We start from the raw sequence: 20,578 nt of genomic DNA, 5'->3' as shown, positions 1-20,578 counted from the left end.
GTGGAGCTGGAGGGAACGGGCACTACAGGTGGCCCTGCTCCATGCAGGGGGTGGCCAGAGGGGTCCCCCGAGGCCGGAGCTGGTGCGGGTCTCAGGGGCCCCCATGTCCAGGCTGCCCGGCTCTGCCCCGTAGGGAGCGATGGGAGCGCTGCCAGGGCAGTGCCAGGGGAGGTGGTGGCAGCCGTGGGGGGTCTCAGGGGACACCAAGGGCTGTGCCATAGGGCAGCCACGACCAGGGTTCAGCCTTGGGGGGCTCTAGCCTGAAATGGAGGCAAGCTGTCTGCCCTGCCCCGGCGTGCGTGGCCCCGCGGGGCCCCAGAGGGTGGTGGAGAGGCGCAGGCGAGTGCTGGGCTGATTTCCCCATCCATGAACGCCAGCCCAGGCTGGTGTCCCTGCTAATGACAGGCTTGTTCCCGAAATGGCGTTGCTGGTCCATAGCACAGGGTAATTACAGGGCTGCTGCCCTGCTGCCTCTCCCTCGGCAGCTGTGGGCAGGACAGGGACGGCGACAGGGACAGGGACGGCGACAGGGACAGGGACAGGGACAGGGACAGGGACAGGCCAGTCCTGCCCCAGCTGCTGTCTGGCCCAGCCAGCCCGGAGCAGAGGCGTGGGGCATCACGGGTGCGTCCCACTGCTGTGACTCACATCCCGCTGACCCGAATTCCCGCAGCTGGGAGTGCGGCTGTGGCTCCTCCGCGCTGGGACCACAACCCCGGCATGACCCCAGCACAGAACAAACAGGGACTGGAGGGTCCCAGGGCTGGAGGGGTCCCAGGGCTGGAGGGTCCCAGGGCTGGAGGGTCCCAGGGCAGCTGGAGACCCCAGGCAGGGCTCACCAGACAGACCAGGCACCTCCATGGGACCAGGGGAGAGGAGGTGGGGTAGGGACTTATTTTCATCCTTGATTTTGGAGATAACAGGGTCCCTCCTACTCCCCACACACCCAAGCTGGGGTAAGGCATTAAGCAGCAGTCCCTCCAGGCTGGCACCGTGCATGCACCCAGGCCAGCAACAGCGTTATTTCCCTTTGCACCCACGAGAGCATCAGGAGGGGTGTGCTGGCTCAGCCTGAGCTCCCCCAAACCCAAATCCTGGCATGCAGCGAGCAGGGAGGGGACTCAGAGCAGAGGCCATGGGCCTGGGATGCTCATCAGCCTCCCAAATCCGCAGCGCAGGGCTGTCCTGATGCCCCTTAACGGGTATTTCCTTCCACACCCATTTGTTGGGGGTTTTGAATGCGCACGTCCCTCACCACCCACTCTGCCCTCCCGGGTAGTCGTGTATTTGAGGTTTGGCCACCTCGGCTTGTTTTGAACCCGGCGCCCATCCTTGCTGCTGCCCGTCCTGCTGTTAGAAAATGCACCTTAGGGTGCTTCGCTCCCTTCTCCACACCCATCCCATCCTACCCACCGGCATCCCCCCCGGCAGCCAGGAGAGCCCCCGGCTCGCCCCTGCCCGGGGCTGCTCGCGGAGCCGGGCAGCAGCAAAGCTGGTCCGAGCGAAGGGAGAGCTCTGAACGGAAAAGGCATTCGTTAAACAGCATTAAACCTCGTTGCGAAGCCTTCACACGCAATTAAAGCGGCATAAATTCAGAGTGGCTTGATTCACCAGTGAATTGAATTAAGAGCACTTGAAATTTGGAATAAGACTGTCTCCTGGGGATTTAATGTGGTTTCACTAATACACTTTAGAAGATAATGTGGGTTCATCTTCCTGCCCGTCCCTGTGCAGCCAGGTCCCTGCTCCGGGGGCAGACAGGAGGGCTGCGGGGCTGGGGGGCTTGGACACGGCCTCACCGGGCACTGCCATCCCACAGCAATGAAAAAAACCCCAAATCCTTCCTGTTCACCAAATACTTCGGCGTGTTTCAGGCGGTGACTGGGGAGCAGTGGGGCCCGGCTCCCACCCATGCACGCTGGCGGGGAGGGAGATCCCACAGCCCTTCCCTGCCCAAAGTCGCTGCGGATCCCCCCGGTCCTCAGCCCCCGGAGCCCCGTGATTTCTTCTCCTGTTGAACGGAGAGCGATGCTGAGCCCGGGGGAGGGAGGGAGAGGCTCGGCTCACCGCACGCCGTCGGGGAACGCGGCTGAACACCTTTCCCACCTTGTAGCCGCGCAGCTTCTACAACCTGACCCGGTCGCGCTCGCTCCCTCCTGGTAGAGGAGAGCGTTCCCCTCCAGCAGCCGCAGCGGAGACCAACTGCACGAGCCCTTCCCCGGCGCTTAATTACATCAAGCAGTAATTACTGTAATTCTTTTCAATTGGCGCTCTAATAACGCTACAGCTTCTCTCGCGTCCGGACCCCCCTCGCCGTGCAGCGCAGCCCCGCTGCCCTGAAGTGACGCTGCCGCTTTCACACGGGAGGGTTTGATAAAGACAAATATTATCTGACACGTGGGGATCAGCGTATTTACATGTTTTAAACCACTGAGCCAGCCGCTGGCAGTGTCTTGAGGTCCAGTGCCGAGGAAGCCGGAGGGCCCATCACCGCTTCGTTCGGGGCAACACGAGCAAGAGCTGGTGCTGCTCCCGTGCCAGGTTCCTTCTGAGCTGTCGGGGGTTTGGGGTTCGCTCCCAAATTGCCACTTACCAGCCCTCCTCCAGGCCCATGGGATCAGGCTTTCGTCTGCACGTACAAGTCACAGGCAGAGATTTAAAAAGCACTGTCCATCCCTGCTGTACACAACCAAAACTTCCTTGCAGCGGGCCACTCCACCCATTTAACCAAGTTGACCCGCTGGACTGATGGAGCCCGTTTTTAAAGAGGCAACGCAGGAATCCACCCTGGGTTTAAGAGCAGATCTTTGCTAAGCCAACGGCCGCAGCGCCCGCGCCCAGCCAAGGCTTGTCCGGGCGAGCAGCAGCAGCACGAGACCCGATAACCACGTACCAGCCACTCACACTGCAGCACAGGAACTGAAAAGTGGATTTAATACGACACTAAATCCTCCCCCTGCTTCGGGAGACAGGGTTTTCCTTTCCCCGCAGCCACTGCCGACGTATTCCTAAACAGAGCAATTAAATAAGTTACCACCATTAAGGATTTCCCTCGATGCGCCTCTCCTCTACAAACCCAAACGCAATTCCCAGAGGATTCTTGAATAAAAAGGAGATGGGCGAGTTGGGATTTTGGCTGCCCCTACCCCGGCGCTTCCCAGCTTTTCAAACCGGCTCTCATCAGGTGGAAGCGCCTTTTAATTTGACTTGATGCTCAAAGTTTGTAGCGTAAAAGAAACATTTCTTTAAAAGTTAAATACACTGAAATCTGTCTGCGCATCTTAATACATGGGTTGTTTTATAAAGCTCACGAATAGATTGCATTTTGGGGGCAGTGAGGTATGTCTTTTGAAGAGAGCCCCCGAACAGCCCAGGGAACGTAGCCTTTAAGATAATTATATTAACACCAGGAGAGAAAACCAGCACATTGTATAAAAGCAGTTAATAATTATATATAAGAGAACAAGATCTACAGCTCATCTATTTCATTAACTCTTAAGTGTCAGTGGAAGGAGCACGTTAGCTTATGCTCCCAGCAGATGCCTCTTTAGATGTTAAAGGCGTAGGAAAACTAGTAATTCAGCTGTTTATTTTCTTTACTCAAGAGGCTAAAATGCTTGAAAACATAATAAATTTGGCAAAAATATCCCAGGAACTATTTAGCTTAATTCTGATCAGCATTTTGGTAACATGACAGCAATAACCTTGATATAGTAAATTATAAGCTGATCAGGATAAATAAAATTATAACATAACGCTGCCAAGGATCGGCTCGAAAATTTAGATGCGGTTTAAATCATTAACTACAGAACAGGCTGCTTTCCATTTTAATGGATGCTTTACGGAAACAGCGAACGCAACTTTGACCTGCGCAAGCACTTCTTCTCGAATACTGGACTTTATTGGTACGTGTAATACACACTGAAATTCATAAAATTTAAATAAGACAGCGAAATTATACCTTGTAGCTATAGTTATCACAAATAATGTATAGTCTAAATTGCAGCCTGAGCAAACATTATTTGCTGGGTGCCTTTGGAAGCCCGAGGCGGGATGCAGAGCAATTATGAGAAATGAGTACAAAGCCGATTTGCATCTGAATGCCGGGGAGGGGGAGCAGGGGCGGGCTGAGCCCGTTCCATTCACAGCACCACAATACGCCGGCTGGTAAAAGCAACTTTATTAGTGTCCCGCAGCAAAATACATTAGTAATTTGTAACCAGGCATTAAAATTCCCGTCCGGTGTCATACAGAAGTAATCAGCCGCCTCCATGATTGTACGTTTTACTGGATCTGCTCCGGGTGCTCCCCCAGCAGAGACGCCTGCGAAACCCCCTCGGAAATGGCCGGTGGCAAAGGAACCCCTCGGCGCCCCGTAGGTCCGGCACGCGTGGAAACCACCCGCCTGGCAAAACCGCTCTATCACAGGCCAGGAAAAGCACCATCACATAACCAGGCACCACCCAAGCATGTCTCCAAACACAACCCCCAGCAAAACCCACCCCAGGCAAGGGTATATAGCTTTTCCAGATGTTTTCCAGCTGTGGTCGCACCGTTGTGGCAGCACAGGTAGCGCTTGCTGTATTTTCAGACTCCTCTGAGGGTACAAAGCTTGTTCCCTCTTCACCCCAACAGCAGGAATGCACTAATACATACAATACTTTAATTAATTTTTTTTAGAGTGAAAAGATCTAATTTTCCCCCTCTTGATCACAATGAAAAACTGCAGTCTCCGAGTAGCATGATTCAACTATTAGTGTTAACCGTTAGTGTTACTGTAAAATCCTCTTTGGTTACAGAATATTTTATTTAAAGCAAGATTATACAAAATAATTTTCTGCTAGAAACACACCCCTGAAGTCTAAAAGCAATCTAAATTAACACACTTCCGCAGGCTGAAGCTATATTGATAGGACTTATAAATTTGAGTATTTCCCCACGTAATCGAAACAAAGTTATCAAAATTATATTAAGTAAATACATTTTGAGGAATAGTAGACTTTTGAAAAATCCTTAGAATATTAAAAGTAAAGTTCTGGAAGTAGCAGTAGTGGGCTAGAGAAAAAAATAACCGAGACAGAGACCTCTCTTCAAATACTCTCCATCGCCTTGAATTCACTGAGAGCCTGCACTGGGTTAACGTGTTTCTTCTGGGACGCTCTCTTGATTTTAGTTTGGGTTTCGTCTTGTTTCTCCCTCTTGACCAGGGGTTTCTTCTCCGGAGCCTTCATCTTCCAAGAGACGGCGGGAAGATTGAGCGAAGCCATGCCCTGGGACTTCTGGTACTTGGTCGACGCCACGTAGGAAGCCTTCACGGTTTGCACCACCGCGTTCATCAGGTTCTTGGCTGCTTGGATAAGAGACATGGCGCTGTCCACCTGCCAAACGGTAAAACGCAAGCGTTACACACCCACACAAATACAGCATTTCCAGAAAACATGATAGTCCTGGGGTGTAAAAGCACTTGAAACCTGATTTTTCCGGGTTTTCTTTTGAAATCTGAGGTTCCAAATTCAAGGCGGTATTTTTCTTTGGACACTAAGCGGTAAAATCCTGGCTTGTGCCACCCAAAAAAAAAAAAAGCGCAATGTTTGCCCACGATCCGCGCCTTTTCCGTATTAATGGCAATTGAAAAGATTTGTATGCTGCTGTTTGCTTTTGTGACTAAGCTTTAACAGTAGCTTACTCGCTAATGAAATTAATAAAGCTGTAGTAATATCTTAATCTCTGATAATAAATATTTAAATCAGTCTAGGATATTAAGTTGTATCGGAATGGAACACAACTGCATCTTCAGCCAGGCCTGGAGCCCTTGCCCGGGTGGTTCCCGATTTAAAAGAGCATTAAAACGAGAAAAGAAATGCATTTGCCAAAGCTTTAGCGTGTGGCAAAGACGAAGAACCAAAAATGGGACAGGGTGGAAGAGAGCGGGGAGGGCTGCTGTGGTGACGGCAGCTGGGACCCCACTGCTCCGGGTGCCAGTGCCCTGCTCGGGGTGGGACCTCGAGCTCGTGAATGCCAAATGGTCTGGGCAGGGTTTCGGTCTTGGGCAGGATTTCTGCCCAAGAAATCCTACTAAGCTTACTCAAGAGCTCAGCTGCCTCTACAAACTTAAATTCCAGTGTTGTAGACATCTGAGGAAGGTTTTGGGAAAAACCTTGAAGCCACTGCTTATCTAGCAGCGAAATAAATTGAGCAGGAGGTTGGTTGCTTTCCTTATGGTGCTGGTATCTTCCTTCCACAGAATCACTAAGGTTGGAAAAGACCTGTAACAACCATCACCCCAACCCCACCATGCCCACTAAACCATGTCCCGCAGGGCCATGTCCACATGTTCCTTGAACACCTCCAGGGATGGTGACTCCACCACCTCCCTGGGCAGCTTCTGCCAGTGCTTCACCACTCTCTCAGCAAAGACATTTTTCCTCATATCCAGCCTGAACCTCCCCTGGCGCAACTTGAGGCCATTTCCTCTCGTCCTGTCACTGTCACTTGGGAGAAGAGACCACGCTGTGTTTTGAGAATCACGCTGTGTTTTGATACCACAACGGCAGGTCTGATCTGCGCCCTCCAGCAAACCAGCGTCGTCTGCTTTCCTCACCCCAGTCATCACGCTGGAAAACGCTTGCATTGCATTTGACTATTCCCATGAATCTTCACAGCAGGAAGAATCGTATTAAATGCAATGAAAGCAAGGAGGTACTTTTCTAAATGAATTGTAGATTGCTTAGGGTGCAAGCACTTACCGCCTTGGTTATAGCTCTGCTTTCACAAAATTTCTGCGGGATATGGATGGGGGAGGACGTTAACGTTGAAGAGAATTTTACTTTTAGACAGGTGAAGGCCCTGGACTGGCAGAGGTCTCCGTCCGATAATCTGATAGAAGCTTAACACTACTACTGGCCATATTTAGCCCCAGCGGACAGATTCGTGGAGAACAGATAAAACCAGGAGATTAGACTACAGATGCCAGCCTGTTCATATAACTAATTTATGGCAGAAGGGTATGTAAATTCCGAAGACACTGAGTAACTGCAGTAAAACCCTGGAGTAAGTATTATTGCGTAATGACACATCTAGTTCTTTGACAGCACGATGCCTTCAGCCTTCCAGCTAATAGGACATCAGGCATGCAACAGAGATGCGCAGCAACACATGTTTCATTACATCTCATCACTCGGCTCCGCTGTGCTGGAAATCTGAGCACATGGGGCTGGTGGCACTAGGAGGTGCAGCAGAGAAGCCCGTCTCCCCTGCCAAGGTGCTTACGAAAGTGCGGTCCGTCACCACCACTGCTTCTGCAGCAGGTTGCTGCAGACCTCCCTCAGCTGCTGCTGTCCCGAAGCACTCGCTCTACAATTCTAGCTTGTTTGCGGGATAAGAAAAAAAAAGATGTGCTAATAAGTTTAAGCATTTGAAATATCTAAATGGCAGAAGGTGGCAAGGTTTCTTCCATTTGCTTTTAAGGGTTCAGATAGCAATATTGGACTATCAGCCATTTCTGTTCCCTTCTTCAAACCTCAGTCATGACATGGATGGGCAAAAGCACCAGTGATCAAACATACCTGGCTAGGGCAAGGAAGAGTATGCCAGAAGAAACTAAGGATTTAGCTCTACTTCCCTTCCCCAAATATCAGTCACATAGATTCCTCTTAGGAGGAAGCATTTCATGAACTACAGTGAAAAAATTATTTGCTAAGTAATGGCTAGAATAAGGAAGCAGACTGGCCTACGGCAGCTTTCAGCTGTCATAAAACCAAGCAGCCACTAAAAATCCCTGCGCTCTTCAGGGCACAGCTATTTTGAAATATTAACATCTCTGGAGCACTACAGGACCCCAGCATGTTCCAAGGCTGTGCAGAGACATGGGGTAGGTTTAGCTATGCTGATTAAAGTGATTTAACCTCCCTAAGAGTGAAAAACAGTCTGGAAAACCAGTAGATTACACAAAGGTAAAGTGAATCTGTCTACAAACACAGCTGAGCAAGGAAAAGTGAAGTCTGTATTTGTATTTTCCCCCCTTTCAAACAGTAAGTGTTTCCTCCAAGAACAATGAGGCAGTGCAGGCAGTATTATAAACTTTGCATACATTAAAACTTTGACTGAATGTTCCAAAATCTCTTGACTATATTCTATAATGTTTAGCAAAAAAGCTTAGTTTGGAATAATTATCACCCCTGGAAGAAAAACCGCATGAACCGGACATGTCATAGTTCATACATACCCCAGACACAACCAGCTCCCCTCCGAGGTTTTGAACTTCAGCCTTCACTTTGCTACAGATATTCAGCTGATGGCAATACAGCGCGATGCGCTGCAGGTAGGCTAGGAGGTCCTGCTTGCACGCAGAATCGGGGCACTGGAAAAACAAAGGTGAAGCTTTACTGTGCAATCACAAAAACGGGAACAGAAATCATTTAGGGAGACACCAGACAATTCCGTTCTGTAATACTGAATGTGCTCCAGGGATTATTCCGCTTTCTGCTGAGCTTTGGTTTTCAAAAGACAACTGAGCAATACATGAGCATCACTAAATACGTATAAAAAACCCAGAAGTAATAAAGAGGGGCTATCAGAACACAGGGGCAGCTGCTGGACAAAATCACTGGGATCCTTTCAGCTGCACAGCTGCCCTTGAGCTCCCGAGGAGGAGGAGGAAGAGGAGGAAGAGGAGAAGGTGGAGGACTACCTAACCTTTCCAGAGCAGGTTTGTTAACTACAAAAGGTCCTTCCTGTACACTGTACAGGACGCAGCAGGAATGATTCGACAGCCAAGATTTCAAGTTGCAACTAGCAGATGTTACCAAATCCAGCCTCAATTTCCCATCTTAAGTATTTTAAGCTAGGAAATGATAAACCTGGCAGTTACTCAATTATATCCAGCACAGTAGGTATTTTCCTGACTTCTGCTCCCGTTTCTTAGCAATGTAGAAACTAGATTCCTCACCAGGCATGAAATAAAATTTTTAAAGTGCTTGCCGAAGCACTCATCTGTAAGATAAAAGTAACTTTTACAGCTTTGCAACTGAAAGACTACGTAGGTACCAGAAACTGCAGTGCAGTTCAGAAAGCTGTTTTCTCGGACAGTAACGAAGGGCCATCCCTTGCTTTGCAGAGCCGAGTGGTGAGATGATTAATGAGCCGGTCTCACGCTGGATTTCAAAACAAGAGGAGCCCTGCTGAGGGGCAGCCACAGTCCAAAATGGGATCTGCAAGCATAAAACAAAAAGGCTACGGGAAGCCTTTTACTACCCATGCCAGTCCTGCAGTACTTTAAAAATGGCAGCGAGCATGGTGGCCAGCATCGCTTCTCCAAAGAATAACAGGCCATCTCAGATCTACTGGCGTGCTCTGGCTGTATGAAGAGCAGTGAATAAAGCAGCTGGCACGCACTGAACTCCTCCAGCCGCTCATGCTGCTGATGAATAAACCCAAGGGCATGTGTGCCACGCTCCTGCCCTGGGCATGCAGCACTAGCGGGGCACCTAGAGCTGCCTGCACCCCAGCATGGGGAACCAAACATCTCACAACTGGGTAAATACTACCCGGGCAGGCTCTGACCTCCAGATGTTGCTGGTGGTCCTGCAAGAAGTGCCCAAAAGGACAGATTTTAAACCGGTCTGGAGATATTCATGACAGCAGAAGCTATTGCAATAGGGATGCCAGGGATATTATGGTCCAACAGGTCATATTCTGGTAGACCAAAGGCAGACCAAAGGCAGACCCTGCAGTGATCTCCATCCTTCCTAGAAGGCTGCACCCCATCCAGAAACTCCTTACATCTCCAGCATCCTGGGTCTTGGCACACAGTCCCCGATCACTAAATGCAAGCTTTCCAGCATCCCATACACACACGCACTCACATACAAAATCCAAATGCTTTTCCCCAGCCCCACAGCTTAGTTTGACTTGAGGGCAAGCAGGGCACACCACCCTCTGCTTCTCCGCTCCAGGCAGTGAGTTAGTTGCAGGTCTGCCAGACCAGCGGCTTGTCCCGGAGAAGCCGGGCACCGGCTGCCTCCAGACAAGCACCAAAAGCTCCACAAAAAGCACGAGCGGTCGCAGTGATTTACCAGTGTTAGATGTGACAAGGAGAGAAGAGTCTTGCTCTAAGCAGCATTCGCTTCTCTTCACCCAGCACCTGCTTGCTCTTCCCACCGACCAGACCCTGCTAGACTCAGCGAGCTGCACAGTCTGCGAGAGCTCTTCTCCACACACCCCCGTTCACAGCAAAACCCCATTTCATCCAGTACCCTGATCCTGTACAATGGACCATCAAATGAAGATTCATAATGGACATGGTATGATTGGAAGAATAATCTTGAACGTGGCCCCAATTTACTACTTAATGCTTCACTCAAGCTCAGGTTTATTGCTTACGGCCACACAGCCTCTCCTCTCTTTTCAGAGCAAGGTAAAAATCCCCTCTTGGGTGTCAGCAGTAGGGTCTGAACCCTAATTCTCATTGCAGACCTTCTCTCCTTAGCTACAGCTCGAGCTGTACAAGATGGAAGCCGGAACCAAAGTTTCCCCATACATAAAAGGCACAAAAGGAGACTGCATCAGAACAGACCGTCGTGTTGCACAAGCAGCGGCGTACGAACAGGGGGTCACATTCACATGGGGCATTTGCTTCTCACAACAGTAACTGACCTGCCATAACAGACATTTGACTCCGAAAGGAAGGTGAGCGTACCTAATAAACACATTTGTTTCTTCCAGGGCCAGAAGAAGCGGGGTTTTTTAAGCCAATGTGGTATTTCAGCACAGCAGAGAGAAATCAGCTGTACCATACGTTGCATATAGAGATGCTTCTGTACGGCAGGCTGCTGAGCCGTGACCTAAGGCAGCACACACACTTACAAACAACGCACTGCAACGGAATTTTTGGCAAGCTGGGACAAGCACATCAAGCTGTGTAACACAGGCTACGGAGATTTGGATGGCTTTATGGAATTCTGACCCGGTGTGGCCATAAACTAACAGAAATCACCTTCTTAGTCTTAAGGAAGGTGATGCAACACCCAAAGTATCTGCAACTCTTACGTAGGCACGTTGCTTCCATCAGTGAAGTGAAAACGGTGAATAACAAAGCAGCAAAGCTTGCAGGTTAATTTTTTAAGCTAATCAATATTAGTCAGCAGTACAAGATGTTTTAGAGAAGGTCCACAAATAGCATTGGCCAAAGAGCTAATGAAAAGCTGAAATTACCATTTTGGAAAAAGCTCTCCATCTCCCAAACAGCTCGTCTAACAAAGCGAACAAGCAGCACAGCGGTAGATTGAATTGAATGTTGACAAATGCACAATACAGCACGTCAGAAGGACCGCTAAACAATTCAAGGTACTTTATGGCTTGCGAGTTTATGGAAACCATTTAAGGAAAGACACTCTCAAGGAAAGAGGCTGCCGCATGTTTACCAATGGCTGAAGGAGGGAGCAAAACATTAGTGGGGGAAGGAGTGGAATAGGAAGTATTATTTCGTTGTATATATCAACATGACGTGAGTTGGAAAAACCACATCCTATACTGCGTGTGCTATTTCTATGAGCGGAATAGAGAATTCAGTTCAAAGACAGATGATGTTTGAATAGAGATGGAACACAAGATAAAAAGGAACATCAACAAAAGGCACTGCAGATGCCTGTATGAGCCCTGTCTTTTCCTACGCAGGAACACTCAGATAAAACCCCAAAACCCCAAAAGACAACAATTTCAACACTGATTAAGAAAGATTACATTATTGTATTAACCTACAACAGCCAAAGACACCAAAAAACCCATCTGCAGAGCTAGCTTGGGAGGATTCCCACACCACGGTCACAGCAGATAGCTGCACCGTAGACAGAAACAAATGTGTGTTGGGGGACACCCCCACCTCCCCAAACCCCCCAAAATGAGATGCTGCCACAGACTCAGTGGTGGTTGTTGGCAACAGCTAAGCTGGCTGCTCCAAGCCAAATCCAGGATCCATCCCGGACAGAGCAAACATGCGCACACATTCGCTTCCTACCGCCCCAGCTGAGCCTGCAGAGAAGCAGAATCACCTTTTTCTCCCTTTTTGCAAAGAAAAGGGGCAGGGAAAGACAGAAGAGCTCACCCACTGTGTGTGCTGATTAAGACCAGCACAAAACCCCCACGTGTCTGGTAAGTGTAAGCAAGCAACCGCACTCCCAAACCTCCTCCCACTGTATCTCCAGTTTAGGGTAACAATAATTGACAATAAAATGCCCCCCCCAGCCCTATGTAACAGCTGGGCTCAGACCTGTTTGGTTAGAGAAGCTGAAAGCAGGCATTGAGGGGAAGCAGCCACCGCGGCAGGACAGGCACGTGGCCGTGCGTGCCAGCAGCTGTCGCCCAGGACAGCCGTCATCCTGTGCCCGCAGCGCAGCCCCGGACCAACCTCCGCAGCGCGTGGACCAGCCTCGACAGCAAGAGCCTGCTGCTGGAGCGTTTTTCTGGGAAGGGGGGGTGACCCCTACGCTTCCCCCCAGCTCCTTTCAATTTAATGATCAGATACTGATACAACCTCCCGCCACTATTAAAGAGAAAAAGCAACAGATTTTTTCTTTTGCTTTGTAAGTATTTCAACACTGAAAAAAAAAAAAATAGGGACAATCATTGTCTTGCTGCAAATCATTTTCATTTGTGTTGTACTCATAACTTCATCATATTCCTCCATTCAAAACAAGCAGACTGCTGCTTTGAGCGAAAGATGGAACACCTTTGGGAAAACCTGCCGGCTGATGGCTAGACACTTTTCAACAGACATGAAATACCTTGGATAATAGCTTTTATGGTTTCAAAGGAAATGTGCTGTAAAACTGCCTGACTGCAGCAGTTAGGAGTTCCTGACACACTAACACGAGGGGTCATGATTCACGCGGTGTCACATGGTGAACAGGACATAAAACCCCATCCATTTGTTAAAAGCCCACATTAGGCATAGGAAGGCATTAGTGCTCCGCTGAAATGGTGGCATTGTACGTCCTCTGTAACTGTCAGGTAGTTCTACATTAACAGATCACTACAAGTTTCTAAAGAGTATGTAAGCATATCTAATGAAATATGCAAGCTGAAAGTGTTAGTAGAGTACGGAGTCGGAAAAAAAAAGCTACATTCTTGTCAAAATGACTAACTGTACAGTCCTGCTCATATTTATCTTCAAACATGTGCTTGATCTTTTACATTTTTAAGGACCTTACTTCTACTAGAAGGAGCCATTTAGTTTTCTTCTATATTTTGAAATGGCTCAGTGAAGAAAACCATATACCAAGTTTGCATAAAACATGTGAATTAAAGAAGAAAAAAGCATTGTAAACCTTCAGCCCAAGATCCCCCGAGATCTATAACACAAACTGCTCCTTGCTTCGTTTACCTACTGCAGCAGCACACCTGATCCTTCCAGAAATACAGCTGTCAAAATGCTACAGCAAGGAGACCCATTTTAAAAAGCACCTTTCAACTTTATCTCCCCATCGAACATTTCTCACTGCATCATTAATAAATTAGGGTGAAGACAATATGCTCTGGATGTAACGTGGAAAGAGAGATCTGCATTACAAAGATTTACTTACAAAGTGACACGGTTTCATTTAAAACCTTGCATTATGATTTTACATTCAGAGAAGGACTGAAAAGCAAGCGACAGCTGTACAAAATAAAGTTTAGTCCATCATCTCAGACTTAACCTACCTGCATTTCAGGGTCTCTCTTGAAGGCAGAATATTATTACTAATGCTGATGTCTCTCTGCAATTTGGGTGTGGACTGAGACCAAAGGCGCTTTTGCTTGGCCCAACCCAGTTTCTGAAGTGGCTCAGGACAGGCAGATGCATTGCATAAAACCTCGAGCTGGCCCATACTCGTTCAATCCTATAGAATTCTTTTCAAATACCTTTGTACATATAGCCAACAACATGCACAACAGCCTGGGACAGTGTAGAAAACGCTCGGGTCACTACATGCCTTGCTCAAAGTCTTCATCAACTCTGACTGGACAACGAAAAAAAGTACTAGAGAGTTTTGACAATCTCACCATCCAGTCTATGGGGCATTTGAAAATTGTTACTATTAAAAAGCTGCCTCAAAAATAATATTAGAGGTTGTGCAATAATTATGGTGTTGCCTATGCAATCTCGTCATTGCTGTGGAAAGTATTAGGCATATTCTGAGCATGACAGAAGAGACATGAATTCAGTTTCAGTCCTGTTCAGTTAGAGAAACTGGCCTAGATACTATGTGACATGAAGCAGTGTTGGCATATTGCTACCTTAGAATTGTAGGTGCTTGATTTAAGCCAAGGAGCTGCGAGTGTTACTGCTGGACATATTTAGCTGCTTACACTGCTTAGGGTGGCAGAAGAACAGCTAGAAAGAAAAGGCTAGGATTTTCCAGCAGCAAATTTGGAAAAATCAGTTAAAAAACCCCCCAAACTAAACACATTTTCTTCTGTTCATCATGTCTGCAGTACTAAAAGATCTCCTATTGCTCATTTGTGCTGGAGGCTTATGAAAATGAATTGTGACTTACATGGTCAGCAATAGTCCGTCCCAGCTTGTCCATCCTTGACCCAGCCTCTGCGATCTTCTTGGCTGCACTAATCACATCTGATGTATTTTTCAGTGGACCTTTACCTCTGCAAGACAGAACAGAGTCTTCCTTTTAGCACCAGAAAACCAGAAGAGTGAACTATATATTGCTTTACTCATCCTGTTCCATATAGCCCTGGAAGAGATTCCTCACCCAGACTGCACGGAATTGAAGGCTGCAGAGAAACAGGCAGGTGCAACCATTACAGCACCTTTATTTTCAAGACAGTTTCACCCTTCCAGCCCCTCCCGATATTTAGATTAAATCTAGGAATAAAAACATCTTAAATTTTACTGTTTTAAGCAACCTAACAATAATAAGAGATAACATTTTAGAAGACAGATTTGCAGTTTTCATGGAATGCAACATCAAGTTTAAAAAATACTGTTGTATAAAATCTGGTAAATGAATTTAAAAGGCATCAAAACCCCTCTCTTTCTTTTGCAAATAACTGTATTAGGAGCTATTTCTGCAGTATAGCAATATCAAGAAGCCCATAGAATTTAATGTTCTAAGGAACTGAGCAAAAATAAAAAAATATATCTCTATATATATTTTCCTTGGGACAAAAATCACCCTTAAGAAAGGAAGAAAGACAGACAGGCAATAACTGCTGTGTATCTACAGATCAATTTAAACAGTTATTACCACCCAGTCACTGCATAGCAATGCATCTCCCGAGTTAATACACAGGCTTTAATAGGGTAACATTTAAAGGAAATTATAAGTAGTAAGACTCTTAAGAGTACTTGCAAAATATTTCATTGAAAGATCAGCATCCCAGCCAGTTCTGAGAGAAGGTAGTGTGTGCACAAATAAAAAAGACTCACCTGGTGAAGTCTGTCATTTCCATCATAATCATACACATTTGTTTTGCCAGAACAATGATATCATTACCGCTGTCATCCCATTTTGATACTTCAGCATCCAATTTACTCTTTTCTTCCTGGAAGCTTGCGACTTGCTCAGCAATCTTAGCTTTTTGCTCTTGAGGGAGCTGAGCCATGATAGCCTGAAAGAGAGAGTTTTCTCACATTGCCTTATGCCACCACTTGTAGAAGGCTTTTTGGAACATTTCACTAGTAACCAATTTAAGTCATGTAGATGGGGGATAAAACTTTAATAGCAATCCTCTGCCTAGAGTCTTTATAGAACCATTTCGTTCCATTTTGAACCAAAGTTTATGGTCTTTCTTAAGAAAGAGTGCCCAGAAAGACAAGTTGACATCTGAAACACGGGCATTTGCATGGTAAAATTGTTAGACACCAAACAAGTTTGCCAGATACTACCATCCATCAAAGAAAAACTGCATGAAGAGGAGGGACTTGCCTTTTCTACAAAATTTCAGAGTTTTAAAAGGAAGTTCCACTTGGGTATCTTTCAGCGTTGCAATGCGCAGAAGAAATATTACGAGTCTCTTTCCTGCAAAAAGCTAGATGTACTATTTTGAAACATGCATACTGAGGGAAGTGAAAATAAAGAGTATGTGCCTACTCCTGAATAAAATCTATTAGACTAGTTTTACAGCCTGTATGAGACTCAATGCCCTTGCCTTCATAAATACTAGGAGCATTCAGGCCTCCAGGAGCAGGCGAAAAGGAGTCTTCAGTACAAAAAAGCCTCTGGCAGCAGCCGTGCTGAAAGGTAAATTAGAAACGTCTGCATTTAAATAAAAGGGGAGAGAGGGATACAGGAATAGAGAGTGCCTGTACAAGGAAGGAGGGCATAAAAAATACTCTCAGTTAGTGTAATTCCAAAGCCAATGTGGCAGAAGTTTGATAAATAAGGCCTAACTACTTCTTGCCTGGTTTCATGCCTTCACAAAAATCTTTCGTGGCACTTTCCCAGGAGTGTAAATTGTTATTGATCCAGAAGGGGACATGTCAAAAACAATACCAAAAGCCTGTTTTTCCTTCAATGTACTGATTTTAAGTTTTCACCTATTAATGATTATATATTGCCTATCAATGCTTTCATTTTTAACAGTCATAGGAAATGCAGTTAGTTTAAATGATTTCATTTCTGAGCTCCTCTCAACTTTGTCTTGATTAAATGCTCAGTGGCCAAACACGCACCAACAAGTGCGTGAGAAGACATTTTGTAAAAAATGCCTGAACTGCAGAGCTATCTATTTCTTGCTCACAAACTTAGTATTTGCCTGTTGAAAATAACATTAGTACAATGGAATGATTTGCCCCGTATCTCCCTGCAGGAGCTCACCTAATTAAATGACAGTGCCTACAAGGTCTGCGATGTCAAAGTATAAAGTAGTTCACCTGTATTAAAAGGATTTTGATCTTTCAGAACATCCAAAACAAAACACAGATGTTTCTGACGCCCATCAGACCAACACATGCTGCATTTCACTTAACCGCCTTTTCAGAAGAAAACTGGCAACAAAAGAATGCCAGTTTTCCTATCCAATGTTTCCACCACCACCCGCAAAAAATTTAACCTGGATTTTCAAAGCAAGTCGAACTGTTTCTTGAAGGCAGGTCGCAGTTTTATAATGCTAAGATTTCTTCCTTACCCTTGCACTTTGTCCAGCAATGAGCTGATCATCTTCGGTCTGAATACTTGTTCTGCTTCGGACGTCAAAATCCTCAGTCTCAAAGTCAGAATCATCCAACTCTTCAGGAGTCTGAGGAAAGAGTAATTCAGTCAGAGGCAAACAACAGATTTCATGGCACTCAAAAATCAACAAGAATATTGTTTTTCAAGCAGAGAGAATGGAAGTAAGTGAAGGTAAAAATTATTCCATGTTTTCAACAAAAAGGTAAATAGAGGGACTGTATCCAGCTTGTGAACACATGTGATTATATATCCTTGACTGCTCATGTTAAAACACCATAAGGATCCCCAAAATTACCTACCAGTAACTAAACATCTGAGACTTGTCAGGACACCGATGCACTCAGGATTCGAAACACAGAAATAAAGTTTTTGCAAAACGAACAGTATTTTTGCAACTTGGTTGAATGTAAAAGCTTCACTTGAGATGCTGAAGCTAAAATTACACACAGCTTTAAGGCCTGGTTCAAAACCACAGACGTCGTCTTTAGCACAATTATGAATCAAAGCACCGACTAAATTAACAACAGATAAAATATATCGAAATTTATTCTTATCCCCCAGGAAAAGCTGAAAATTTTTAGCTAGTAAGGGCCAGCTTTTATGCTGTAGGCTAAACACATCTGACCTAGTTCCTGCTTGCCTAGGATTTATTTTTGCTGCTGCCAGTCTATAGCTGGCAAACTTTTTATAAAGCTTATCAAGTTTAAACAGCATGTTTGTCAAAATACTACATCTTTGCCTAGAGTGGCACTTCATGACTATTTTGCAGAGCTGGATCAACAAAGAACTTCACTGATAAATGCAATAAATTGTGATTAACAGATAAGATGCAAATAAAGTCCCTGTTCTTCATATTCCTTTCCTATGATTTGAATTTTACAAGCTTGTTTCCCAATACAGACATCTCGTGATACAGCTAAAATAAAGATGGATATGCAAAACAGTTGCCAAAAAGCAAAGGTGAGCATGCTGACAATCAAGACCTAGGGTATTTCAGCCACCATCTCCTCTCCGTGCCTTGAAGAACAGAGTATATCCACAAAATAGGCATAAGGATGTATACTAATAAGTAGCTCAGTGTATCAATATTTTAAAAAAAGTATTAAAAATTAAAGAAAACAGTTCTGCTGCATCTTTAGAAACTGTCTATGATTCTCCAGCCCCCTTTCTCTTCCCATCCATCCCAAATCCCAAACAACAAAGTGTAACTCTGCCTTTCAACCTGGCATCAAGGGCAAAAACTCCTCTGGGGGTGATCAGAGAGGAAAGAGCTTTACTTCAATAACCTACAGATACAGTAAGATTTTAGTTATGAAAATACACTGCATAAACACAAAAATTCAGTGTTTGAGTGACTTTTCCTTCTGGTTCCTGTAAAGAACAAGTGCCACCGCACCAAGTTTCAAGTGAAACAGCTTGTTTGTCCCAGCCGAGCTTAGCAGCATCCCACTGCGAAAATGGTTATTCCTGTGGTCCAGTCTGAGACAATGCCCTGGAGAAGTGGTGGCCTGGCATCTCCATTTGGATGGCTCTCTTATCCTAAATACATTCTAGACCTCACAGCCCTTTGGACACCAAATAACTAACATTTTAACTTTTTTATAGGTCACTGATGTGTCACCAGTGAGCTGCCGTTAGCTGCTGGCAGCTGCAATAAAGCCGTGGCACCCTGACATCAGAGACGCGGCGCAAAGGGAAACGTCAGGATTCCTGGCATCGCCAGCTCGGCTAATTACTGACGACGTGGAATTGGCAGTCATGCTTTCATGTCCTGAATAATAAGGACTTTAGCAGAGGGTGGATCAAATCAGTTTGTCTGCCTAGCAGGAAAGCACTGCTATCTTCATCTAACATTGGTTGTCTATAAATCCTAAGCTTAAGTTTGAAAAAAATTCTATGGAAAGCACATATGTGCTTGTCAGCTTTTCTTCTGATTTTCCATCTGATTCTTTGCTTTAAGCAGCAAACACGGAAGATACTACTGCAATGGTTACTATAATCACACATATTTGAGGGCTGTACGTCCCTAATTTACTTATCACCAAAATGCATCTGCCATGGTTACCATTCTAAAAGATGAAGAAAGTATCTCTGCAAGGCATTTACATTTGAGTCTGAGGGGTACAAGGAAACAAGAAAAAAAGCAGTAAAACCCCTACATTTGTTTTTGATGTGTCTGGCTCCTGCCCATTTTTACCACGCTGAGATTCAAGAAATATGCCCATAGGTTAGCCTCAACCAGAACCTTCTTTTCTGCGTCCCTTCAATCAACTGCAGGAGCCCTTCTGCATTTTCCCCGCACGCCTCCTGCCAGTCTAATGCTGCCTGACCTATCAGAAATTCGGACTTTCAAGTCACACTCACTGCACCTGAAACACGCAAACACAGAAGAGACAAACCCTCTCTGAACTACTCCCTGTTTACCAAGGTTAGCCAATTAACAAATTACATGCTCTAGGAACCACAGACTGAACTCATCTAAACCTGTTTTTGACTAACTAGCATTAATTCTCAAAATTTACTTAATAAAGAGCCATCAGATTTTATTTCCACGCTCTCAAACCATCAAAAAGCATCTATGATTAAGAATCCACTTGCTGTTGTTAAATCAAAGGTCGCTGATTTTAGCACATTAACAAGCAAGGCATGAACGTGGTATTACAAAAGATGCGTGAAGGGTATTTAGCATCACAACTCTGGCTATCATTGATGCTCAGATCTGTTTAATGAATTTGAATCAAAATGTACTTCTGAAGTACTCCACAGAGTGATTAGCAGTTTTTAAGACTCAGAATGTTAATATGAGCTAAATGAAAATCTTATGCTGTCTGCTCTCAATAAAACTGATGCGCATCAGTTCAGTAAAGGTGGGGAAAGTGAGCGGAAAAACAGAAAGCTGTTTAACTAAGTTACACTCACCCGGATCATCAGTACGGCTTTCCTGATATCTCGTATTCCATCGTACACCAGTCGTGAAGCGTCGATAAATTCGTTTTCATCCATTGGCTGAGCGGGGTCTGAACTCAGTGCTTCCACAGCAGCTTCTACTTGCTCAGTAAACCGCGGCATAACTGAATTAAGAACACAAAATAGCAGTCAGTCCCCACTCCAATGCCATTTTCTGCTACACGCTCCCGTAAAAGACGGGTGTGTGCTTCGTTGTTAACTATCACTGGAAACTCTGCAGTGGCTCCACTTAAATTTAAAACATTTGTTATAGAATGACAGCAATACGGTAGCTCGAGTCTTATGTTCACTTCAATTTCTGTTTACTCTTCTGCTATTTGGTTTTTTCCCCTTAGACAGTGAAAAATCTGTCACAGCTTTCTATTAGACAAGGAGAAAACTCTTGGGGAAGGAGTTAGAAATTATGGGATAAAATATTAAGCATTTGTTTAATATTCCCTATAAAT

The 20,578-nt window shown here is 45.6% G+C and overlaps 1 protein-coding gene across 1 annotated transcript in view; it reads right to left on the bottom strand.

Annotated features, from left to right (window-relative positions):
• Positions 1 to 4,164: 4,164 nt before the first annotated feature.
• The window catches only part of CTNNA1 (catenin alpha 1), a 121,371-nt gene continuing 104,957 nt past the window's right edge, over positions 4,165 to 20,578 (bottom strand). The window contains exons 13-18 of the mRNA XM_059825178.1: positions 20,085 to 20,236; positions 17,122 to 17,232; positions 15,422 to 15,603; positions 14,532 to 14,637; positions 8,225 to 8,359; positions 4,165 to 5,378 (exon numbers count right to left, since the gene is read on the bottom strand). Coding sequence (XP_059681161.1) covers positions 5,091 to 5,378; positions 8,225 to 8,359; positions 14,532 to 14,637; positions 15,422 to 15,603; positions 17,122 to 17,232; positions 20,085 to 20,236 — 974 coding nt within the window. The 3' untranslated portion in view covers positions 4,165 to 5,090. The remainder of the gene's footprint in view (positions 5,379 to 8,224; positions 8,360 to 14,531; positions 14,638 to 15,421; positions 15,604 to 17,121; positions 17,233 to 20,084; positions 20,237 to 20,578) is intronic.

Source organism: Gavia stellata, chromosome 16 (assembly GCF_030936135.1).
Source record: "Gavia stellata isolate bGavSte3 chromosome 16, bGavSte3.hap2, whole genome shotgun sequence".
Classification (NCBI taxonomy): Eukaryota; Metazoa; Chordata; class Aves; order Gaviiformes; family Gaviidae; genus Gavia; species Gavia stellata.
This window is presented reverse-complemented; position numbering and strand designations above follow the sequence as displayed.